We start from the raw sequence: 27,902 nt of genomic DNA on the forward strand, positions 1-27,902 counted from the left end.
GGTTACTTTACTATTTGTAACTTCCACATAACGACATCAAGGTTTGTAAATCTGTTTATTAACACAGTAGATTTATTCAATTTTCAATCTACAATATGCCATTTTATATTACCATTAATGTATGTACTGTAGTATGAATTGATAGCATAGTCCGAATCTCACAGAAATGTCACTTTTCACATCACCAAGTGTAGCTGAAGCCGTGACCCAGCAACGTCTGTCTGGCCCTGGTCCTCTAAATCCTCGCCGCAATCAAATGCATAATACAGACTACCACTACAAATCCAATTTTAATTATTATAAAGTTGTAGGTTATTATAATATGATTATGTAACAGATTCTTATTCAGTTATGCCAGTTATTCAGTTCTTATCCTCCTTTACTAGTCTTGACACTTGTTCCATTCCCCGTTCTCGAGGGACGATCTTAAACTATTCACATGCTTATTTCCACAGTCCCGTCAGTGGTCTATTGTCTATATGATACACCGTTACCATACCATGACTGGAGAAATGTAGGCCTACTTGTCGCAAATCTACCTGGGAGACTACCAAACCCGAAAATATTGTTGTCGCTCTGTTTAAATTATAGAATATAGATAGAGAGTTGTACTTGGTGGACTAAATATGAAAATAGTTTTATTTGTGAATAATGTATCAGACAAATTTATACTAGCCTAATATAGCCTACCATATACAGTTAGGAGTTTTGCACTCGTGGTAAAATGTTATTTTTTAAAATACAAAATTTAATGACGAAATTCCTCTAAAAAATTATAAGTAGATTAGGCCTATACTGTAATACATGATATTCTAGAATCCATCAGAATATAAATCATCGTCCAGTTAAAGATTCAGACATTAGGCCTATTTCCACACAAAATAATATTGTTCTTCGATTTCGATTGAAATATTAAAATGACTTGTCTCATACAGGACAGTCCTCCCAAAGAATTGTATTGAGGTATATGTCACCCCTGAATGTCGTTGGATTTAAAATTCTAAACAACATTCAACAACTTCAAAATCATGATTTAAAATGTTTAGTACAATATATTACAAATAAATGGATTTCACCATAAAATTACTCTATGACAACGTTGAGATACAACAATGTAATGTAATTTAGGAGATATGTAAACAGGCATGTAGTTAGTGGAGGGGAGGAGCCCTATATCGATTTAGAGAAGGCCCTCCCCTTCGAAACGTGTAGTAGACATACAAGCAATTCAGCTTCGGCGATGGGTACCAAGCAGTACCTAATGAAATGCAATCAGCCATCTTCACTCCATCATTTTAAGTAGTTTTGAAATTTAAATTTGGAAACTTGCATTAAACTAATATTTGAGTAATGCATTATAGTTTTGCTTATAGTAGGCAATAGTTTATGTAACCTATAATTTTATATAAAAAACAAACCTGCAGACTTAGCGAATTTCCATTTACCTGGCAGGATTTCTACTAAAATATTCTCTTAAAGATGTCAGATTTATTTCAAATTTAAATAACATTGATTTTTAATGGGTACTTAGGTTTGCTGTTATGCTTATGTTTGATGTATTGAGGTGAGGTTGTTTATTAAATTCGATTAAAAGATATCCATAAACAAGCAAACTATAACAGTTCATATTTATTCTCCATACAAGGAGTTTAAATTTAATTGTTTTTATTATGTTCGTAACTGTAAGGCATACAGTACTTACAACAACGCATTGTTATACAAACTGATTTCTTATTTTAAGCTCTACAAAATGGTTTGGAGAGAAATTGTGAAATTTTATCTTTTTAGAGTAACAAATGGGGAAAACCAATTTTAACCCCATAAAACCCCCCTGTTTCCATAGGCCGATCATGCTGGTTGCTGAATTCGTTTGAACAAACTTAGGTATAGGCTACACGTTTGTACCAAATTTCATCAAAATAGGATCATTTTTGCTCGAGTTATCGCGCTGACGGACACACACACACACACACACACACACTTACAGGGTGACTATTAAGTCTTAGGACGACTTTATAGGCCTAACTTTAAAACGAAAATACATATCACAACCAAATTTGGTATAGCATTACTCGTAAAAGTAAGTTACTTTTTTGTGTACATGCTGATCGGACGTCAACTATGGGGGATGGCCCATAGGTAGTAAGCTTAAAATCTAAAATCTCTAGGCTGATATGCACATCAAATAGAAGGTCTCGTTACACTAAAAGAATGCCACATGACGAACCTTAAATGGACAACCGAGTAAAGAACGGCAGCTAAAAGGTTTCTTGAATCTGCCATTTTGAATCTTTAAAGCTGCGCGCTCACAGGGTCGGTACGGGATTTTTTAAAGTTAAAAACATTGAATTAAATGGGGATGCACCCACTGCATCGTCACGGCCGTCAACGCGCATCTTCAGGATGTACGATGGAAAGTCTGGAGCTACAAACTCCGGGACTTCCGTGACGACGGATCCGTTCGACCGATCCAGTGCGCGCGGGCTTTTGACTTTCGGTACGGCATTTTCAGCTTCCTACGCAGTCTGCTCTATATTCTCTGTTGTGCTTTGTGCTCAAGTTCAGTTGAAATCCTAACCGCAACAAGGATGGATGTGAGTACGCAGAAAGTGCGAGTTGAAGAATAAGAAGAGATCTACAAAATGAAAAAAAAAAGATTTAATTGAAAATCAGATCAGGCATAGTGGAAATTTGCTTAGTCTACAGGTTTGCTGCAACAGGATATTTATAATGTAAAACATTTTTAAGAAAATTATTGGGGTTATAGTATTGAAAGTTATTTCCTCAACTTAAATACAAGAACAAATAGGCATAGTACTACCTTTGATAATTGGTTTTTACCAAGTAAAACTGATTAAATGACTTATTATGAGCTATAGTAACTGTTGTGACCCAGCAACTATATATAAACCTTCGCAAATACAGTATCTGACAGTTTCAAGCCAAAACAAATGCTTCGCAATTTAATGTCACCCGGATCGTGTTGGTCCATATGTTAAATAATTGACTATATAACCACAACCAATAGTTGTGGTTATATAGTCAATGGTTAAATCCAATGATTAAACTATAAAATGCTTTATAGATCTATGAGACATATCCCTAAGGTAGGCCTATAATTGAAAGTTACTTTCCACAATGGTTAAAAGTATTTAAGGTACTACCTCAACCTCACCATTTAACACTTTATTCGGGTTGACATTTTCATTATCAAGGTGCTCTTGTCCTTTGCGTGAAACACTGAGAAATAAGGACATTAATGCGTTAGCAACAGACATACACACAAAAATACAGAACTTAATTAGGGAATTCGCTACGCTTTAAGCATTACAAAGTGCATATAAAAATTAGTATTTGAAATCTTTGTTAATGTCATGAAATTATATCATAACAATTTATATTTGCTTGGACCAAAGATGACCAGAAATGCTGTCGGAATTACGGCTTACTATATGAAATGAAGTACCATAGACGATTTAACTATTGACTATATACATAGTCAATGGTAGGAACAGAAAGTGACACATTGGAAAAACGAGTTTAGCACTATCCGTAAACCTCTGTTACAATCACCACTAGCGTCTAGACTGCCAGTGCAAGTCCGAGGATCGGAGGATCGTGTAGTCCAGGAGCTGAGGGGGTTTGAGCATGCATGAAAGTAGTACGCAATGTTAATGCTGATTATTGTAATATGGACTGTGGTGATCAAAATTACGTATGTCGCCTATTTCAAAAGTGGTCGATAAGGTGGGGGGGAGGGGGCAAACATGGCGGTTTGCGCTATGCGTTAAAACGCTGATAGTTCGAAAACGGTAAAAGATAGAACATCGGTTAAAACGTCGTTGGAATTCTAATAATGTGGACAACAATAATGGTTATTGGGTCCGAGGTCGTATCTCTATAAATAAACAAGTTATTGTATAAAATATGTAAAAATGGACTTTTCGTGTAGTTTTTTAACCGAAAGTAGAATTAATTTGTGAGTGTCGCAAAGAAGTAATATCAAATATCTTTGCTGATAGTTGTAATATGGACTGTGGTGATAAAAAATACGCATGTCGCCTACTTTTCAGGTGGTCGAGAACTTGGGGGGAGGGGGGCAAAAGATGGCGGAACGCGCTATGCATCGAGACGACTGTAGCTCGAGAACGGTACGAGATAGGACATCGGTTAAAACGTAGTTTTAATCCAAAAAATATTACCAATAGAAAAGGTCATTGGGTAAAAAGTTGTATCTTAACTAATAAAAAAGTTATAACAATAATAAGTTTAACAAAATCTACATCGCACAGCTATTTTTTTCGAAAATCGTATGGATTGTTGATAAATAATAGTGTAATTCCTTAATTACTCGGCTATATATTAACTAGATGCATGCTCTTATAAGAAAAAAATATATTATTACGAATACATTTGGTTTAAAATGTAAAACACGGCCTCCAAACTACATAGCCTATAATACTTGGGGTTTCGCCGCAATCAAATGCATAATACAGACTACCACTACAAATCCAATTTTAATTATTATAAAGTTGTAGGTTATTATAATATGATTATGTAACAGATTCTTATTCAGTTATGCCAGTTATTCAGTTCTTATTAACAGTTCTGCCGATATCAGCAGCACTGCGCAGCAATTATGACGCAACCTATCGGACGAACCCCAAGGCGTTTGGAGGCCGTGTTTTACATTTCAAACCAAATGTATTCGTAATAATATTTTTTTTTTCTTATAAGAGAATGCATCTAGTTAATATATAGCCGAGTAATTAAGGAATTACACTATTATTTATCAACAATCCATACGATTTTCGAAAAAAATAGCTGTGCGATGTAGATTTTGTTAAACTTATTATTGTTATAACTTTTTTATTAGTTAAGATACAACTTTTTACCCAATGACCTTTTCTATTGGTAATATTTTTTGGATTAAAACTACGTTTTAACCGACCTATCTCGTACCGTTCTCGAGCTACAGTCGTCTCGATGCATAGCGCGTTCCGCCATCTTTGCCCCCCTCCCCCCAAGTTCTCGACCACCTGAAAAGTAGGCGACATGCGTATTTTTTATCACCACAGTCCATATTACAACTATCAGCAAAGATATTAAGATATATAAACCTATGAAAGAAAGAATTGGGAGAAGAGCGAAAGAGAGGATTTGGGGGAGGGAGAGTGCAGCCCCCCTCTCGCGGAACAAGAGATATGTCCGCGGAACAAAATTTATGTTTCGGCGGGCCCTGAAATCTACCTGCTGATCCCCGGAACAAAAGCAATGTGAAGAAATTAGCCTTCAACCTCGGAACAAAAGCGGCACACGCATTTAAGACTGCCGAGACGGCCGTGATGACCGTACCGACCCAGTGGCGTAGCTGCCATTTTTACAGTTGTTCTTTTGAGCTCAAATTTGCGGCAAAGAAAATTTATTAGTAAGGATTATTTGGAATTAGTAGGAATTAGCAAGGATTATTTGACCAAACTTCCACAGCATAATCTGGGCAAATAGTCCAGATTTACTATCAAAGAAAAGTAAGCTAATTAGAAAGATTATCTGGTAAAACATTCACACTATAATCTATTCAAATAATCAATGTATTGATTAATCAAAGAAAAGTTATTCTAGAAATATTAGTTGACCAACATTTCACAACATAATCTATAACATAATATAGTCGATGTTTAGATTTTACAAAGGAAAATGTCATGTTTATTTATAATTTCCCAACAACATTCTAAACCATTACACCGGTTAAACTAATATTTGTAATGCTATTTTAGAGTACAACTTGTATGTTCTTGAGTGTTAATTAGCTTTCGTTAGCTGTGGTATGCTTGGGATAGAAGAATAGAGCCCCTTGAACACACCGAACAACATATAAGCGGAATCAGCCAAATATTAAAACCGGTTTGTTGAGTTCTAAGGTGACGACAAGGTCTACGCATAGCCAAGGCACTATCTACGTTATTTTAAATAAATTAAGCAAATAGCTGCACTATGAGCGTTTCTTTAACAACAATTAGGCTAATTGTTATGCACCACTATCACTATACAGGCTGAAATGCTAGTAAACATAAACGTGGGGCCGACATAGACATTAGACGAGTAGGCCTATGCTTATTGCTAGCAGGAATAAGGTTTATAACGGGTTTTATCGACGATTTTTTACGACGATGTCCAGAGTACAGTACCGACGGCCGAACAAAAATGTATGTGTTCAAACTACTAGACTAGGCCTGTGGACGGCGAAACCGTAGAAAGTGGTCCCACGTAGCGTTAGCTAGCAATTGATTACGGTATAAAGGCATAGTTTAGAACCAGACACGTTCGTTGAACTGCTTGATGAAAAGGTAGAAGGAACCAATGATCTCTAGCGCAATGAAGCAAGCACAGCGTGTAAGGTCTGCCAACTAGATGCTTGTTATCGACATTTTAGGACTGTTGAACTGGTCTGCAGTTACTCTTTGTTTAAATCCAACTAACTGTTTGACATTTGAATGACTATATAGGTAACTCGAGAAATTATTTGTTTATGAATGATGATTGTGTAAGTTATCACCCATTTTTAAATGTCTGGCAGTCTCCTACATAGTATACACAGATGGAAAGATAGGCAACACAGTCGACTGCTATAGGCCCTACTGTATTATAATCCTTTGACATCGAATAAATATATTTTCCCCTACGCTTTTGATGAGATCTTATGCAAGCTCATGGTGGATTCCACCATGATGCAAGCTAACCTACCATATTTTTTTTTGCTGGTAGTCATAACAGCTTGTAAATTGTTTTACATAGGAAGTTTTGTATTTTAGTTTATTTTGACATGGCTAACGCTGATTGTGTTTAGTTAATTTGGCTAAATAAATTACATATAACTTAAGCTATTATGTTTAAGTTATTGCATTACTTGTACTTAATTCAAAGAGGTATCATTAAGGTTATTCGATTAAATCAAACTATTAAATGTGAACCACATATTCTGATATCAAGTCTATAAATATAATTAATGGGTTTATTAAGTAAATTACTGACAGTTGGTGGTACTTATACATAGGCCTACACCTAAGTTATTGCTGTCTAATAGACGATTGTAGCGGTGGTGGGGGGGGGGACATAGACCTAACATCGTTGGGAGAGACAGAGAACAGAACAGAGAGCGGGTCTGGTACAGTCAGGTCAGGTTATGAGGAGCTGCAGATCGTGCAGACTGTACAAAACTACACTGCTCATCTCGGACTAGACTACAAACAATCGTACAAGGCTACAAAGCCCCCCATACACTATCCAACATGTTGGACTGACATGTCGGGATCCAACGTCTTGTCGAACATATTGGACAGTGTGTGGGTTCCAACCAGTTCCAACCCGACATGCTCGACGGATATGTCAGGTCGGATGCTCGGACCGGTAGCACCACCCGACTCGAGCCGACGTACAAATATCTCAATATAAAAACAACAATAAATAAACGGTATCAGCATTCTGACACATACTTTCTCCCATAAAGTAGATGAAAGTGCTTACTTTCCTGTACCTTTTATTTCAAATTTTTATAGGTACGGTACCGATTTATTAAGATGATTTAGCCTAATCAATATTTATAGGCTCAAACTAATTTTCCAATAATATAAGATAAATAAAGTATTGTTGATTCAGAGGAACTGTAACTTACCCTCAACTGAAAAGTTATGCAACACCCTAACAAAAATCATGACTCGTAGGCATAAGTTATAACATTAAGTTTACTTAAGTTACATAGTTTAGTTAACACCAAACAAGTTAAGTAACTTACTTAAGTTAGATTGTCTTTCAAAAGTAATCCAAGGGATTTTTTATCCAAATAGCATTTTTATTAATAGAAATAAGTTAAGTTAAGAAGTTATCATGTTTCAGGCATAAAACTGTTCAATCACCTTCCTGGTGAGAAATCTGGAAAGAAAGAACTTCCAAACCGCAATAGGCTATTAGACTGGCTGGTTTAAAATCCTTTTTCCAATTTCAAGATTTTGTAGTTAGTTAAGTAAGCTTTCCTCTAAGAAAATAAACAGGTTTCCTGTTTTTGCATAGTGCATGCATTTTGCATGAACTGCTTGGTCTGCTTTGTAATATTTTGTGCATGGTTTTAAAATTTTGGTAATTATTCGGACGTCATGACTAGTCGCAAAAGTGAAATTTTTTTCCCCATAATGACCTAAATTTCACGCTGAATCCGAAAATGACATTTTTATTTTTCGTAAAAGACCGGAAATTACCAAAAAAACGGAAAATTTACTCAAAATACGTCATGTGGGTACTCAAAATATGCGGAATATTGCGTAGATTAAGAATATGCAAGATTGTTTTGGATCCGATGAAAAACACCGGAGATAGGATGAGAAAACGGAAAAATCGTTAGGTTAGGTTAGGCTTGGTTAAGTTAGGTTAGGTTATGTTAGGTTAGGATGTTAGGTTAGGTTATATTATGTTAGGTTAGGTTAGGATAGATTTGATTAGGTTAGGTTGGCTTGGATTATAATAGGGTTAACCCTAACATAACCTAACCAAACCTAGCCAAACTAAACCTATCTTAACCTAGCAAAACCCAACCTAACCTAACTCAACCTAACCTAACCCAAGGGTCATTCCAAATCAATTCAACCAACGAAAAATGATTATCTCACCCACCATCTCAGAATTTGATGAAACTTGGCTTGTTTGTTCTAACCATAAAGATAAGTCACCATACCAAATTTTAACTCAATTACCTCTTACTTAATTAGTGAAATAAAATCAAGAACTAACTTAAACTCATTTAATCACAGAACAAAACATAACATTATTTGTTTACATTTTCATAATAAACATAAAACCAAATTATCAGCTGATTCCAATATATTACACTTTTCCCTCCTCATCGTCTACCGCACCTTCTCTTCTTCGCAGTTGATCCGAATGTTTTCTTTTTATCACTCCACCACACATGACTTCATAAGAGTATAAGCCATTGCGTTTGACTATTGTTCCTGCTATCCAACCAGGGTTATTCTCTTTTTTCATCCATACTTCTTCCCCTTCACTGAATGCTCTTAAGGTTTTATTTTGAGTTGGGTTTTGTTGTTCCTTCCAAATTTACAGATCTAATTGTTGTCTAAGGTTTGGTTTCATGTTGTCCAAAATAGTTGGCATTCTTCGACCAAGAAACAACTCTGCAGGGGCTCGTCCTGTTGTTTTTTGTGGGGCATTTCTGTAACTGAACAACACATTTTGCAATGCCAATGAAGAATCATTAATTTCTTGTTTTGTTGTTCTGTAACGCCTTTTAAGTCCCTATTAGACGTTCAACTAAGCCATTACTTCTAGGATGATAAGGAGTAGGTCTTATATGTCGAATTGAATGTCTCTTAAAAATGCTTCCATTTCAGTAGAGACAAACTGTGGCCCGTTGTCAGTTACTACTTGTGATGGTATCCCATACCTGCTCATCCACGATCTTAATCTTTGAATTATGGCAGTTGAAGTCGTTGTTCTTAAACATTCAACTTCTGCCCACTTAGATAGCGCGTCAATCCCTACTAACCACATTACTCCATCAACTGGTCCAGCTAAATCCAAATGAACTCTTTCCCACACTTTTTCAGGAATGTTCCATGGATAGACCAGGACTTCTTCAATGTTTCCTCTGTTTTCTTGACATGCTTCACAAGTCTGTACATGCATTTCAACGTCTTTGTCAATGTCAGGCCACCATACATAGTATCTGGTAATTGATCTCATAGCTGAAATTCCAGGATGGCCACAGTGCAAAATTCTCTAGATTTTTATTCTCATATTTGTTGGCACAACAACTCTACCAAACCACATCAAAACACCATCTTCAACTGATAATTCTTCTTTCCTTTGTTTAAATGTTTTAATGTTATCTGGTACGTTCTCTGGCCATGCATTTAGCACATAACTTTGAACTAATTTTATCTCCTTGTCCAAACTGCCTTCCTTATTTATAAAAAACTCCTTATTTATGCCTTCTGGCCACCTTTGCCTGATTTCAACTTCAAACTGTGGAAAGTTAACGCCACCAGCAAATCTATCCCTTACTCTTTCCTCAAAATACCTGTCGTATTTACAGTAGGAGGCTAACTCTTTTAAACGTAAGACGAAATTTGAAAAACTCTCATCATTTCCTCTCAAACATTTTTCAAAGTCTAGTCTCGCTGCAAAGATTGTTTTACTAGGTTTATAAACACACCGAAATGTATCAAGCAGTTCAGTCATAGGTATGTCATTAATTTTCCTAGGTAAAACAAAGTTAGATACCTTTTAGCGAATTTCCCATATAGGGAATAAGCTATTACCGTAGTACTCATGGTAAGACCTGGACCCGGGACCGATTTTTTTTTCGTTTTGAGGTCCCTAGAGGCCAAAAACACCATCCGTTCAAATTCATATATATATATATATATTTATATATATATTTATATATATATTTATATATATATTTATATATATATTTATATATATATTTATATATATATATATATATGTGTCCGTTAGCGCGATAACTCGAGCAAAAATGATCCGATTTTGATGAAATTTGGTACAAACGTGTAAACCTACGTTTATTCGAACGAGTTCGCGAACCAGCATGATCGGACCATGGGAACGGGGGTTTATGGGGGCTTTTATGGGGTAAAAATGGGTTTTTCCCATTTTTGACCCAAAAAGCATAAAATTTTGCAATTTCTTTCTGAACTATTTTGTAGAGCTTAAAAAAACAAATAATTTAGTATACTGAAGCGTTATAATGCGCCTAATAGTTACGGAGAAAATTCCAAAAAATTGTAAATTTAAAATTTCCATGTTATTCTTATGGAGAATAAGTAAACTGTTGTAGTTTGCTTGTTTATTAACATATTTTGCCCAAATTTGGAAAATGTTTTTATTTCTTACCAACTATTAACATTTTACATAAAACACTTTTACCCTCCCTGTTGCAGCAAACCTAAGTATGTTTTAAACTGATTCTTTTTAAATAGGGAATAAATGTGATATTTTTAAGGAGACATTTTAGTGTAAATCCATTCAGGGAAATGGAAATTCGCTTAGTCTGCAGGTTTGCTGCGGCGGGGGTATTTAGAAGATCCCTTCTGGCTTCCTCAGTTTCATCACTGTCATCACCCAATCCCTTTACCTTGCACATCAATTGGAAGTGAGCTTCATAATCCTCCCAGTTCTATTTTTCATCATAGGGTTCTATTGAAAACATTTCCATTCTCTTTCGCACCTCTTCTTTATTGTTCCAACCAATATCTTCACATCTTTGGGTTCGTTTTTTACTCATCGTCGCCAGTGAAATAAAATCAAGAACTAACTTAAACTCATTTAATCACAGAACAAAACATAACATTATTTGTTTACATTTTCATAATAAACATAAAACCAAATTATCAGCTGATTCCAATATATTACAGTTTCCTTTTAATAGCCTTTTAAAGTTTTTCTTTCCGCTAGTGCTAACCATCAGATGTCGCGGAATAAAACTCGCTTACTTTTAGAAAATAATTTGTAACTTTTCTGTTTACTGAAGAATCTTCATAAAAATGCATGTACTTATTCTTTAAGACATGAGGATTCCATAAAAAAATACTAATACCTCTTAGTTTAATAAGGCTGAAAAAAATTTCTTTTTTGTACCTACCTATGAATTTTTAAAACGCGAAGACATAGTTCAGCGTAAAATGGATTATCTAGAAAAGGGTATTAGATAAACACAAAAAGATCTTTTTACTAATAAAAAGCCTGTAGCCTACCCTATTAATTATAAGGCCTAGGCTATAATAAATGAACTTAGGGGTACAGTTTCTTAACTGGGCTATGCTAATATTGATTGAAATTATCGAATTGAAAATATTGATTGATAATCGATGTTTTTAAATATTTTGTTTCATTAGATTTCTAGTCATTTGTACAAACATATATTAAATTGATGAACCTTTTGTTTAAGTTCATCATACATATTCGGCATCAAATGAAATTTTTAGCTTAATCAAATTTAATTTTTAACTTTCAAGTGTGATAACAATGTTAATACTCAAAACCCCACTCATTTGAAAGAAAATTTTATCCTCTTTCCAGTGATAAGGTTTATCTGGAGAGAGATTTTTGTTAGCCTATCAAACCTTTTGTACCGGTAGGCCTAACTGAATGTTCCGATTTCGGAAAAATCGAATTAACTTATTTGTATTTGGGAATTTTCTTGGGTGATAATAGGTAGGCCCTAATAGTTATCATTTTAATTGTATTATATGATTCTGCATTAAATTTTGAATATATATGAGTCCAATTTGAGGCCTCTAGCTTAATAATTGTCCATTCTACATAGAAAGACGAGAATACATGCACGCTCCCTTAGCGTCAAATTGGACCTCGGAAACTAAATTCGCTCAAAACTTCAAATAGCCATATCTCTGAAACCGTTTGACATAATGAACTGAAATTTTGGATTTTATCCTTACTTAAATGTCTAAATTATGTGTACAAATTTTCATGAAAATCTGTGACTAGTGGGTGACAACCCCTGGATGACTTGACATGGAATGGCCACTAACTTTAACAAGGCTAAAATAGGCTAAATGAAAAAAATAAATAATCAAAAAGTGTCCCATCCCTCCCCCCTAAGTTAAAGGCCTAACTTAAATATACTTAATTATTATTGACCTTAAAAACATACTTAACTTAATAGTTATGGGATTATTCGTCAAATGCCTACAATAACTTATGTCTCGCAAAATATGTCCAAACTACCTTTTTCAAATGGAAATGTAATTTAAGTTAGGCCTAGCATTATTATTCAAATTAATAATTGGTGTAATTTGTATGATGATAGCGTTAAGTTCAGGATTATAAATTCACTAGAGAACCCGTGCGGCTCAATGAGCCGCATAGTATAAAACAACGCCGAGGAAAACGTTATGCTTAAATTCGAGTAAATTCTAGTTACATCTTAGAGTTGTTTAAACACTTGTTAGAAACTATTTTAAATATCCCTATTTGTGTCGTCAAGGTTCACCTACATTATTTCTTCTCTCAGTTTTAACTGATAACTTCTAATGAATGGTAAGCGATCAGCTTCAATTCGAGCTAACATGTTGCAACAAAGTTTTTCCATCATTGAGAATTTAAGAAAACTGTTGCCTAGACATCCCCCTAATCAAACGAATTTTCTCCGTAGAGAATCCTGAAAAATGGAGTGATATAAACCATTTAATGTGCTCCATTTTTTACCCACAAACTCTGGGTTATCAACTGGAAAGCCATAATCTGCTTTGAATAGGCTAAAGCAGCAACTTATCAATGGCGTTACACCTATGATAGTTTGTTAACGTATTTTAACGTGTTGTGTGTTAGTCACAGTATATGACCTGCATCAGAACGTTCTCACATTGTTCTTTGGGGTTTCTCTTAATACCTGTCCCAAAGTTTTGAAAGTATGGATTCATTTGTCGAAATAGGTTGGATAACTCTTGTAGCTATAAGATTTGGATAGCAATTTTCATTTTCTCTTTTTGAACAGCGTATATTATTTGCCTCTCCTGAATCATAAAATTAAACTTGACTGTAACTACTCGATCGTTGAATACATAAACACTAATTCCTTCACTTATGTCTAATATTACTACTAAAATTCAGTAAAAAAACTTTGTATAAGTTTGTCCAAGGAACTGGCAACATAACCTAGAAATAAACAATCCATCCATTTGTGTTTTTTCCTCAATTAAAGTAGAGCACGTACCTAATACAAAAGTTTACAATAAAAACATAAGGTCCACCAAGATTTGGTATAATCTTACTACTTGAACTTATCATAGTCAAGGCATTATTATTGTTTGTACTAAATTTTTTGAGATCTGTCAGTGTCAGAAGTAAACATTTCTCGCATGCATTAATTTGATCTGACATTAGGCAACTTTATTTTACCATCGTGACAACACTATGTGCTTCGTATATTTTTTCACTTCCAAAGTAAGTTGCATAGCAGAACAAATATTATTCATCTCACCAAGTGAATGTGTATTTTATGGATGTGTATATCTGTTAAACCAGGCCTCTCTTTCTCTTCTCTCCTTATACGCATAAGATACCTTATTATTAATTGTCTCCTCCTCCCGTTTTCAATAAAACTGATTAAGTGTTTAACTTGGTCTTAACCTACTGAATATTAAAACATCAATATTTACTCCCAAAAAGCTAATGGGTTTCTTTTTATAAACAGCTGTTCTTGTTTTTAAATTTGTTCTATGTATTTCTTATGGGAAAAACCCAACCTTTGAGAGGGTCTCACGCCCTTAAGAGTAAACATTTTAAAGTTCTAAAACCTTATTGCAAAACTACGTATTGAGACGAATCTTTTGACACCTTAAACGTTGAAATTGGTCCACAAATAAGGGAGGAGTTGCGTTAACAAAATACGGCTTCACGTATTATATATATAGATAGATATATATATAGATATAAACGTAGGCCTAGTTCAACATCAATATCCAAACGAGGCGTTTATTTAGTAAAATAACCAGACCTTTAGGATAAAATTGATTTGAAGCGAATTGTTAAAAGTAACCCAAAATGCAGTCTTTGTTTACAGAGAGGTTACTAGCGTCTAGGCCTACCTATACCAAGGTTAGAGGAGGAGGTAGCCTACTGTAAATAAACCCTAATTTTTTTTTAATTTCTTAATTAAAAAACCAACGAAGTTAAACTGAAACTTACCTCTCCATGACAATCACTTCTCCCTTCAGGTGTATTTTCAGGCAAAATATATAATCGTAAACTAGCTAATGTCTGTTCATTGTTTTTGTCTTCCCATAATAACTGAAGTTCACCAATGCTCACTAAGTCAGAATCATTCCATAATTTAACGAAAAAAAATTCACTCAGAGCCAATATGTTTGTTTTTCCATGTTTAGAATACTTGAAAGCCTTATAAAATGTATATGGACCATGTTGCCCACAAGGTGCACCAATTAATTTAAAATCCATTATCACAATAACAACACAATTTAAAAATAATAGCTCTAAAGATAAACTGTAATTGGTTTCACAGAGACAAAATGTTTTTGGAATGGCATTGTAATGACGCACTGTTACAGGCTGCGCTGTAGGCTACGCACAATAGGCGGTCTTATAGGAATGAAAAGGATAGCAAGTGTCAATATTATAATGGAAATAAAACTTAATTTGAACCTATTTAAAGCGAATCAGGTTTCCTCCACATTTCACGTGCACTAATAAGGCAGGTCGTAAAAAATATAATATTTTATCGTGTTTAATTAAATAAATTTAAAAGAAATATTAGAGCTCACAAATAACACGCCACAAGCACATCACTTTGTATTTTACTCTAATTATGTGACGTCACCGATACTGTACCATACCCATAATGCTTTGAAGTTTAAGCAAAACAAAACAAAGCGATAGTGGAAGTGGATAGTGGGATGGGATGGGATTGGGATTTGGGAATTTGAAGTTGATGTTGATGCAAAGCTAGCTAACCTAATCTGAGTCCTGAGTGTTATAATTTTGTAATTGTGAAAGTGTTTTGTTTTGATAGAATCATAGACTAACCAACACAAAGGAGTATGTTCTATCATAGATAAAAGGTTTTGATAGAAGTTATATTAGTTAGTTGGCTATTATGTTCACTAGGCCTAACTTATGTAGCCTACCCTATTAATTATAAGGCCTAGGCTATAATAAATGAACTTAGGGGTACAGTTTCTGAACTGGGCTATGCTAATATTGATTGAAATTATCGAATTGAAAATATTGATTGATAATCGATGTTTTTAAATATATCTATTATAAAATAAAACTAACATAACCTAACCTAACCAACCAAACAAATTAAAAATAAAACCAAACAAGTAAAAAAATCGCATGCAGGTTTACTAATCGAATCGATAGTTTCAATGGATATTAGCATAGCCCAGTTAAGAAACTGTACCCGAACTTAAGAATAAAGAGATAATTTGAACTGCCATCACAAATGTGAACCTAACCTAACATGAGGCAAATTAGGTTTAAGCTGGGGTCTGGATCCTAAATAAGTACCGTAGAGACAGTAAGTGGCAGATTCATAATTATATTAGGATCATTTTAGTGGTAAGTTCAATTGAATAAAAATTGTCTACAAAAACAAATATATTCCTCAGTAAACAAAAGACTGTTATCCGGTCCTTGGCATCAGACTCTATAACCACCTGCACCAAGACATAAAGTCACTCCCTCTTAAGAGTTTTAAAAAGAGAGTGGAGGAACTACTCAAGGCGCGGCCCCTGTACTCCATGAAGGAATATTTCACAGAGGAAAATGGTGAATGGGCCTCGTAATCTACAGCCATGTTAACCACATAAATTAAAAAGTACTAAAACTAAAATGTTTAAAATGTTTTTTCTTTGACGAAATCTATCCAGTCACTACTGGTCATCGATGGATACATGGTATAAAGGTATAGGCTAAACTAGCCTACTAAGTTAACCTAACTGAATCCTGTTAAAAATAGGGATGGAATCAAATCAAACATAAACATAGGCCTACTCCCTTAAAGTTTAATAGATAGGCCTATCTCATCATTAAATGGATCTAAGTTACTATAGACAATTTTATTATTAGTTCCGCCCTTGGGCTGCACTTTACTTTAGGTCCTACACTCATTCGAATGAAAATATCGATCGATATATCGATTAATCGATTGTTTCATTCGATATATCGTTTGGTTAGTTAGGTAAGGTTAACCTAACCTAACCAACCAAACGATATATCGAATAAAACAATCGAATAGGCCTAATTGATATTTTCATTCGAATGAGTATAGGACCTAAAGTAAAGTGCAGCCCACCCTTGTTTAATTCTCGTGATTTCAGTCATTAAAACCTTGGTTTAGGCCTACTACCTAATTGAAACGATATAACTTTATCATAAAAAATGGAGGTCGCCTAGCCTAACTAAGGCTAGTTATATTTTTTAACCAAACAGTAAAGCATACTTGAATACTTGATCTCTTCATGGTCGACCAACAAATGTTAAATAGATTGCGTCATTATAGATTTCCGGTACTACACAAAAACACTATTTACATACTTATAACTTATACCTACATTAAACTGCACTGACAGATGTGACTTTTTTGGGGAAGGCGAGTGACTCGTCAAACAGTTTTTTATAGAGTAGGCTACAAGGGCCTGCTGAGTAGGCTCTGGCGAAGTGCGGATTTGAATCGCATTTGGTCTAGGCCTAGAGCTCGGATATTATACTTAAATTAGTCGGCAGTTTGTTGAATAGTTTTATCGATATTGAGGGGTACGACTGAAGTGTGTGGCGAAGCCGATAACGAGGTAGGTCAAGGTCACCAGCCCCGCGGGTCCCATAATTGTACTGTATGCTTCTGGTTGAGAAATTAGTTTCTCAGAAGGACTAATGTGTTGTAGCCTATAGGCCTTCTGGCTTTAGACTGATAAGATGCCAAGTTCTTGAAAAATCTGCCTACGATGGTCGGTTTGGCTGGAAGATGTTATCAGTCCTAGAGCCCTCATCTTCAGCAGGAGCACACTTTGAGTTGCGTGGCTATGTCACCATACCACCAAGTCATAGTTGGATGTGGCAGTGGAATAATGCGTAAGTTAGTAAGCCTACGTGATGAGCAGGTAGGGGCGTGTGATCTCGTTCTTTAGCCTTCTGATCAGATAAAGTATTCTACTAAGCCTAACACATACCTTCCCAACATCATGATTCCGGTTTAGTTGTGAGTCGACCCAGGACCCTAAAGCATGGTTTGCACGGGTCGAGTAAGGCGGGTGAGTCAGTGTGCGAGTTGCCACTTTCTCTTTAACTCGCATGGTGTAGACATGCAGGAGAGTCGAGCAACGGGCGAGTTGATAAAAAGAGGTCAGTTGAGAGCGAGTCGAGTGATTTAGTTGAAAACCGAGTTGCTCGGCCCCAGTAGCTAACCCCACCACCACGATTTGCCCGAAAAAACATCTGTTTACTGATATAAAGTGAGTCCAGTTACCACAGAATTAATTTGTTTGTATTTTTTGTGGTCGCTGAGTGAGTCGATCACACATTCACAGTTCACACACAACGATCAGTATTGAGGTTAGTTCAGTGAGTAGTGTAGGCCTACTCTCCCTCAATGCTCAATGGTTTATTTGAACAGTACAAGTGATTTTGTAAAAGTACAAGTTGAACAGTATTGTGTTGCATTTAACTGTAAATCCCTACTCTTATAGAATTCAGTTTTCAAGATTGTTGTTGTACAACTTAAGATCTACAGTTCTACTGGATCGATTTTATTTATATAGATGGGTCGTTAGAAAGCTCACTCCCTAAAAATGTGTTCCATCAGAAATACATTGAAAACGGTGTTTTCAAATTTTTTATTTGGAGGCAACTTTTGGCTGCCTTTTTTATATTATTTTAAAGAAATGCAGTATAGTAGGTAATTTGTAACAAATCTAATTTAAACTGTATAGATTCAGTATTAAACTCTTGAAGGGCCATTTTAAACTCAAACAACAATTAACACAAAAAAGCTACGGTATACAAAATACCCAACACCATAGAGAAATTAAAAAAATTACTTCTCTGTGCCTACACTGTCCAGGTGTTTGAAATAGGAATGTGTGTAGACAGTCCAGTTAAGTACTGGGCGAGTTGAACTAATCAACAACTGGGCCGAATAACTCGTCTGCCATACTCGACCCGTGTAAACCAGGCTTAACCGCTTGACTGCCTCGTCTTCAATACCCTGTTTGAGGGTGAACTGATAGGATATTCCTATGTCAGCACAAATGAAACTAACCCTAAAATAAAATAGGTAGGCCTAAACAAAATTTTGTCGACACTAGCAATCAGTGTTACCTACATGGGCTGCACTTTAGTATCTGTCCTACACTAATTCGAATGAAAAATATCAATATATAGATTATTCGATATATCGATTATTTCATTCGGCTAGTTAGGTTAGGTTAACCTAACTAACCAAACTTGATAAGTTATACAGGGTGTATATAAAGTCCCGCACGGGCTTAATATTTTCTAAACGACAACAGATAAATCAATAAGATTTGGTACATCAACACCACACCTAAAAATCTACTTTTTCAATGAACTATGAATTTTCTGTCATATCATGGGGACGTCCCACAAGGAGTCGGAAGAAAATCTTAAATGGAAGCATAGGTCAATATGGACATCAAATGAAAGATCTTTTTTAGTAGAATTACAATGCTGCAAACCACACTTCAAAAGGTTGATCCTGCGTAAAATGGCAGCCGTTCAAAGATTTCTTGAATCTGCCATTTTGAATCTTTGAACGACTGCCATTTTTTACTCAGGCGTTCTTTTGAGCTTGAATTTACGGCATTGTAATCTACTAATGGTGAAGACCTTTAATTTGATGTGCATATCGACCTATGCATTTTCTTCCGATTCCTAGGGCTGTTGAGGAGTAAGCGTATAGGGTAATAGCAATGCAAATTAAATGAGTCTTTAAACAACTGTCATTCTTGGCTCGGTTGTCCGTTTGAGTTAAAATTTGCGGCATTAAGTATATTCTGCTAGTAAAGACCTTTAATTTGATGTACATATCAACCTATGCTTCTATTTAAGATTTCCTTAGGACTCCTTGCGGGACGTCCCCATGATACAGTAGAACCCCTCATATCCGGCCTTGGTTTTACCGGTCCTCTGTTTATCCGGCCCCTTCCAGGAAGCCAATATCAAATTTTTTTCTCACAGCTTACAGACGTTGAGATGCAGCCACTAGTCTTTTTGACTGCTCAAGTCATAAAATAAATTGTTCTCATTATTTATCTGTTTGTTTATACATATATTTGCTGAGTTACTATACTCAGTTGAGCTAGTAGGCCTAACTTCTGATCAGTTGGTTGATTATTTCCAAAGTGGGGTTAGTACAGTACAGTAAGAGTACATTAATAATGTATTTCACAAAATGGTTAAGAATGTTGAGTAGAAATGCATGTACCATTTAAGTCCTAATGATCTTTAAGTACAATTTATTGTCATTTTTACCTCCATTTAGGTTTTGTTTGTATCATAATATTTGTACATTCGTTACTTAATGACTTTAACCTACAAATATTTTTTTCTTTTTACAAACATGTTAATTTTTCTAAAAATGATCCCAGAACAGAATTAAATTATACTTTTGATTGCATATATTGATTACCTATTATTATTAGGTATGAATTATCATTTTCATAGTAGGTTGGTTTATCCGGCCAAATCGTTATCCGGTCAGGGGCTTGGTCCCGTGGTGGCCGGTTATGAGGGGTTCTACTGTATGACGGAAAATTGATAGTTCCTTGAAAAAGTAGATTTTTAGGTGTGGTGTTGATGTACCAAATCTTATTGATTTATCTGTTGTCGTTTAGAAAATATTAAACCCGGGCGGGACTTTATATACACCCTGTATAACGTAAACCAAATTAGTAAAAATACTAATTTAAGCTAATTTGTACTAATTACTAATTTAAACTTGGTAAAAATGTAAACCAAATGTAAATAACTTATATTGGAGATATTGGCAATGAATAATGAAATGTATAACTAAATTTAAAAGTTCAAAAAGGCCAATATCCTTATATATAATACGTGAAGGCAATATCTACGAAACACTACTTCTCCGTTAATAATGGACGGATTTTGACAAATGACGTGTCAAAATAAAGTATATTTTGTGAAGACGCCCCATTTCACCAATTCCTGTAATAAAAATCCTCAGGCTTTGCCCCACAGGCCATCAAAGTTGGAGTTTCTCCCATAAGGTTAACATGGAGGAATCTAAATATTTAATAGGAAACTTTGTCCCCACTAATTTGAGAGCACGGCTGGGCGTAGAAACTTGGTAGAGGTCTCCAAAGAAAGGTCTTAGTCTGTAGATGAGTTATCAAAAGAAAAACCAATCAAAATCCCTTCTCTGCCCCAGAAGCCTTTAAAGATCCCTCCACAGAGTTGTTTACATTTTAGCCCTGTGAATAATACTTTTTAATGAAACAGCTATTCATTTGTAAATTGTATTTCAAACAACACACATTTATTGGGAGTTACTGAATTCTACCAAATAAGTTTGCAATATTATTTTCTGATTTTAAAATTGATTTTCTTCTTTATCATGTCATGTTTTGCAATATAACGTTCCATTACGAGATCAGTGGAAAATCCTTTTATCACAGCAATTCTTAAATTATTTCTTATTGAACTATCTTATATCTATTGTACGGGTTGGTGTCTGCCTTTGTCACCACTTTTGCCTACATTTTATCATATTATTCTACACATATCAAATATTTATGTAGAAATATCTGCTCTTATCGTGCCTAATAAAATCTAAACATAGAAACTTCGTCTAAAATAGTACCTATCTTGACAAATTATTTGCACCTGCCTATATTACGGACTTTGGCGCACTGGTTTGGTAACATTTTTGAGAATAACACGACATTTTAGCTGCAAAAGATTGTACAAAGAGAAAACACTATTTAAGCAGCTACTGTCATTTGACAGAAAGGTCATATTCCTTTTAAACTAGATCACACAATCCTTTATAAGATACGTTGATTAACAATATGTAAACGTAAATATATACGTAACAGCCAATTTACAGTATTTTTGATTTTTGGAAATGTTCCATTGCTATGTCATTTGCATAATTTGTTGCCTATGAAGCCGCACGACCATATAAACGAGGAGACCCTTAACAGTACAAGAATAAAAGCCAACTTCACTTCAAGTATTCCACTACACCTAACATTCCGCAGTGTGTAGAGAGATTATATTGACAACTTTATGTTATTGATAAGGCTGAGACAACTAACTGACATCCCCCATGTCAAGGAACTCCAGTTTTACAGTAACCCCACAAACAATAATTTCTCAAAACTATGATAGAGGGTTCATTCATTGGCACAGAAGTACGATATGAACTGACGCGACAAATCAAACTTACGCTGTAACGGATATACCTCCCTTTAAAGTTAGAATGTGTCTACCCAAAAAAAAATATTTTCTTTTGAAATAAAATCATATTACACTGAAGAAATCACGAAAGTGTTTAACTACAAAAGATCCATCAATACGATTTTAATACTATTTAAAACGTTCTTCCAAAGGAAGATATACCATATAACATACTAATAATAACTCCGATGACGTACGGTATGGGGAATATTTTATTCATTGAATGATCAACCTAATTTGGCAACTAACACAATTAATATCATTATTGTTTTTACACTTATTACTCTTTAAACAATGCTAAATGCTCAAAATATGTATATTTCACCCAATTTATCGCAGTTAGATGAATTAACGTAAGCCTTGAAAGTAACCGTCGATTTCGACGGGTTTCACCTAGTATAATAAATTATTTTAATCCACAAGCGCTTTCAGAAACTATGTTTCCATCGTCAGGCTGTGTTAAATGTAAATAGCTTATGGCATGTAGGATAAGGAACTTTGTATATATTTGATGTATTAGGCCTACAGTAATTGACGTTTCAACCAATGCAACTGTAACTTATGTAAATCTGGTTAAATTAATTACTTATGACTTGTATTGAATTAAATAATTGATATAAGTTTATCGATCAATATGTTCATTCGAATGAGTGTAGGACAGATACTTAAGAGGGTTCCCTACCCCCGCCGAAAAACGTTAGAAAACCGCTTCGCGCGGTATCATATAGCGATTCCAGTTTAAACATTTAAATTGTGAACCATACACCATTTTGTATATAAAGAGTGGTTCTACTAAGTTTGCTTTTTAAAAAATGTCTGTGCTTACGCAATCAAGGGCTACGGCTTGTCAAAGTTAGTGAACTTTACAGTTGAATAATAATATCCTTTTTGAAATTATCGATTTTTAATAAAGCAATATTAGTGCGAAATTTAACTAAAAATATTAAGTCCCTTTTAGTTTCAAGAAAAGATTATTTTTTGTATGTGCAAAATGAAACCGCGTAAAACCTTGCACGGCGAAAAGTGCTATGATTCTGACGGACTCTAGCGGCCTTTATCGAAACTACTCTCTCGCGGAGGGATACCAATTTTACACATTCTTCATTCATAATATTTCCCCCAAGATTTATCCATGACACGTAATAACATTATATTAATTATTATAAACCAGTTAAGAAGTATAAATAAATATAGCCAAGAACCTGTTGATAATATAAAAACGTTCAGCCACATAGGTTGTAGCATATTTGTTAAACGAAAACGTTTAAAATTAATATTTCATTTGAATAAATGAATCTTAGAACTGGAGCAAATAAGTTCCAAGATGTAGCGTTTTTCAACCTTGCCAAATGCAAAACCTGTGCGACGCGCTGTGGGGTGATCCTAGGGCGGCAGGCGCGGCGCGGCTGAGTAATTCCCTAGAAATGAGTGAAGGGTTGTAAAACTTTGGGCTCTTTTATTGGTTGTTTGCAATTGGTTTCTCTTTTCCGCCTAGATAGATATTTCGGCATTAGTTGTTTGGACGGCAAACGAACAAACTTTGCTAAGAAAAGGTCGTATCAAGCTAGATTCGCTGCTGCAGTCGTGAGCCACAATAGCGGTACACCGCATTACAAGTTGCACAGAGCTATGTACGAATGCAGCCCTGGAAAATATTCCAAGTCATATGAAATAAGGCGAAAAAAAATAATCAAACGTTCACAGTTGCGGTTGAAGACTCCAAAAGGTAGCACATAAGTGCACATCTACCAGGTGCAAGGCCAGCTCCACATAACAAAAAAGAATTACTGCATGTTTGTTGTGTGGACACCAAAAGGAATGAAAACCCAACGGATTGACGGAAGGATGAAGAATTTAAAAAAACGAAGATGGAAGAAAAACTAACTAGGTTCTACAAAAACTGTTTGTTGCCCGAGATAATAGATCCCCGAAAACCACGGAACATGCCAATCAGAAACCCCTCCTACATTGTTGAAGCTCAGAAGAAGAGAAAGCGATAAGATGATACAATGAGATACAATTTGAATATAGTAGTTTTGAGATATATTTGAAGATTTAGTATTTGTAAATCTTGTCTTGTAAATATTACTTATATTCACGATATTATTATTTTTCATTATTGCAATGATTGTCACGTATAATTGAAATTGCATTTTACCACTAAGTCATACATCATTTTCTCTTTACACTTTTAAATGTTCTTACGATTGCTATAACTTTTTTGTGCTGTAAATAATATTTCTGTTATTATAAATAAGATTTGTATAGTATGGTATGTTTAAAGGAATATTTTTATAGTTTTTATGTGTGATATTTAGCTGTACTGTTCATTTCTTTGAAGATGTAGTATTTGTAAATCTTGTCTTGTAAATATTACTTATATTCACCATATAATTATTTGTAATTATTGCAATGATTTGCACGTATAATTGAAATTGCATTTTACCACTCAGTCATACGTCATTTTCTCTTTACACTTTTAAATGTCCTTATGATTTCTATAATTTTTTTTTTGTGTTTTAAATAATATTTCTGTTATTATAAGTAACATTTATAAAATACTAGCTGTACCCGCGGGCTTTGCCCCGTTTAACTTCACAAGTGAGCTCGTTCGCATGGCTCAATCACGTCCTGGTTGAAGTTCGTTCGCTACGCTCACTCACCTTTTGGTTGCAAATTGGCTGTAGTCATAAATTAAAAAAAAATAATAGTGCTGCACCCTGTTGGTAATCCTTGTAACTTTAATGCTATTGAACATCATAGAACAGAACCAACTTGTTTAATTAAAACAGCTGTTAAGAAATTCCTTTAAATATGAAAAATCATAAGGTTAACATGGGAAACTCCAGAGCCACTGGGGCGAAGCCCGAAAGCCCAATCAGAATAAAAACTACTTAGTTTTCCTATTTAATGCCCAAAGAATTGGTGTACCGAATTTCAGCCTCCTAGGTAAATGGGAAGTGGGAGAATTAGTGATGAGTGAGTGAGTCAGTGAGGGCTTTGCCTTTTATATATTTAGATTAGTATTTTTAAGCAATAGGCCTATGTATAGGCCTATGATGTTTAGTTTTCTATTTGTTGTGTAATTTAGAGTGTGTTAGATAGCACGTGCATATTAGTTTTTTTTTTTTCAATTTGTTAACTATAATGTAACATTCTTTTAAATTATTCCAGAGATATCTACTGAGTATTTTTTATTAATAAAGAATTCCGTAAAGAATTTCATTGAATCAATTATATTCAATACCTATTATTTACAAGCGAAATAAATAAGTAAGCATATGAATTCCAAAAATTATAACTTGGGCTATAATCCCACAGTTGTTTTACAGCGGTGTAATCTGACTGGAAGAGGCGCGCAACGGTCTTGAGTCTGTATGAACGGCGTGAATAGTTTCAGGGAGGTAGCCCGTTGTCGCCAGTCACCGAGGGTTGTAAATCAGAGAGAGGGAACTAGGGGAGAAAGTGAAATTGAGTGCGCTGCTGGGGCGAGTTTACTAGGATGGGCCTACTTCCACTGCGGAGGCGTCCTGGCGGTGACACGACCAGCAGACAGCAATCCTAGGGATTATTTTGTTGTCTTGTAGTTCCAACTAAACTCACCAGGGTCGCAGAAAATTGAATACAGTCCGAGGTAGGGAACCCCCTTAAGTGCAGCCCTTATGTAAAAGTGGTGTAAATTTGGTGTCCTTTGGTTACATCAATCATCAAATACTGTATCTTGTGCTATTAGAGTCCAGGCCTGTTTTCAAGTACGTAGGCCTAAGTTAGTAGGTAGGCGAGGACGGGGTACAGTGGTCCATGGTGCACACTGGGTCATTGAGGAAATTTCCCTTTTTAGGGATATTTTCCCCCTGATTCCAGTATAGTTTAGGTTGCCTACCTGCTAGCCCATATTGTGGAAAAAGAGTTTATGGGGGTTTTATGGGGTAAAAAATGGTTTTTCCTACATTTGACCCAATAAACATACAATTTAGCTATTTCTTTCCAAACCATTTTGTAGAGATTAAGAAAACAAATAATTTTGTATATGCTAGGCGCATAGTTACAAAAACAATTTTAAAAAATTGTAATTTAAAATTATTATGTTATTCTTATGGAGAATAAGTAAACTGTTGTAGCTTGCTGGTTTATGAACATATTTTGATCAAATTTGGAGGATGCATTTATTTCTTATTAAACTATTAACATTAAAAAAAAAATTACCCTCCCTAATCCAGAAAACCTAGGTAGGCCTACTTGTTAAGCTATAATTCTATTTTAATAGCTAATAAATGTGGTATTTTTAAAGAGATATTTTAGTGTAAATCCATTTAGTCAGTCTGCAGGTTTGCTGCAGCGGGGGTATTTATATTTACAATGGTTTTTTTATGCAATGTAACTTTATCCTATACCTAAATGATCCTTGGCTGTTCTTATTCATTTGGATATCACTTTAAGACGGCAGCTTCTCCTAGGGTACAGTGGGTCACTTTGTTTGGGGCACCATGGGTCGCATTGAAAATGCATATCATCAGAAAAAGCATATTAAGTGAAATAGATGAGAAAAATTTTAAGAAAACTCACAATTTTATGTTTGGTGAAGAAGGAATTCATTTGGCAGACCATAAAGACATTGAGAGAAAACAACCAAAACCATAAAAAATATCCTGGTACTGAAAGAAAAATGACTAAGTTGAAATTTTCACTAAACTTTGAATCCTGTAATGTGCATTGAGACATTGAGCATTTCTCAAAAAAGGCTTTTTTGTTGTAATGTCTAACTTTCATATTCATCTTGCCTGCCTAATTTCTTTATAACATATGGTTAATGTTATCTATACTATTATAAAGAAGAGGTGGTGTCTGTGTGTGTGTTTGTATGAGCTAATCTCAAAATCTACTGGTCGGATCGGGCTGAAATTTGGCATGATGATAGCTCACATTCCCGATTAACATATAGGCATATTTTTATCCCAAAAAATCCTTCGGGGCTCCGCCCCAGTGGCTCTGGAGTTTCCCATGTTAACCTTATGAGAAATGGAATTAATGAATCTTAACAGCTGTTTCAATTAAACAAGTTGGTTCTGTTCTATGATGTTCAATAGCATTAAAAGTTACAAGGATTACCAACAGGGTTCAGCACTAGCACTATTATTTCTTTTACATTTATGACAACAGCAAAAGGTGAGTGAGCGTAGCGAACGAACTTCAACCTGGAGGCGAGTGAGCGTAGCGAACGAGCTAACCCGAAGGCAAGTGAGCGTAGCGAACGAGCTAACCTGAAGGAAAGTGAGCGCAGCGAACGAGCTCCAACCTAAAGGTGAGTGAGCGTAGCGAACGAACTTCAAAAAGAACCGAAATTTCTTAAACCATGTCCTCACTCATAACTGCTATAAGCATTTGATACTTATATGCCAACCCCGTACGAAGGACGGGTACTCTGCTAGTCTAAATATATAAAAGGCAAAACCCTCACTGACTCACTCACTCAACACTAATTCTCCCACTTGCCATTTACCTAGGAGGCTGAAATTCGGTACGCCGATTCTTTGGGCATTAAATAGGAAAACTAAGTAGTTTTTATTCTGATCGGGCTTTTGGGCTCCACCCCAGTGGCTCTGGAGTTTCCCATGTTAACCTTATGATTTTTCATATTTAAAAGGTATTAATGAATCTTAACAGCTGTTTCAATTAAACAAGTTGGTTCTGTTCTATGATGTTCAATAGCATTAAAGTTACAAGGATTACCAACAGGGTGCAGCACTATTATTTTTTTAAATTTATGACAACAGCTAATTTGCAACTAAACGGTGAGTGAGCGTAGCAAACGAACTTCAACCTGGAGGCGAGTTAGCGTAGCGAACGAGCTAACCTGAAGACAAGTGAGCGCAGCGAACAAGCTCACCCAA

The 27,902-nt window shown here is 35.1% G+C and overlaps 1 protein-coding gene across 3 annotated transcripts in view; it reads right to left on the minus strand.

The window, feature by feature from the left end:
- Nucleotides 1-15,375, minus strand: part of LOC128982527 (AT-rich interactive domain-containing protein 5B-like) — an 86,849-nt gene extending 71,474 nt beyond the window's left edge. For 2 of the 3 annotated variants that reach the window (XM_054401556.1, XM_054401510.1), the window contains exon 1: nt 14,743-15,375. In XM_054401556.1, coding sequence (XP_054257531.1) covers nt 14,743-15,012 — 270 coding nt within the window. In that variant the 5' untranslated portion in view covers nt 15,013-15,375. The remainder of the gene's footprint in view (nt 1-14,742) is intronic. The other variant, XM_054401596.1, reaches the window with a different exon arrangement.
- Nucleotides 15,376-27,902: the final 12,527 nt, after the last annotated feature.

Source organism: Macrosteles quadrilineatus, unplaced genomic scaffold (genome assembly GCF_028750875.1).
Source record: "Macrosteles quadrilineatus isolate MER2022 unplaced genomic scaffold, UCM_ALF_1.0 Scaffold_1__1_contigs__length_201487025, whole genome shotgun sequence".
In the NCBI taxonomy this organism is placed as follows: Eukaryota; Metazoa; Arthropoda; class Insecta; order Hemiptera; family Cicadellidae; genus Macrosteles; species Macrosteles quadrilineatus.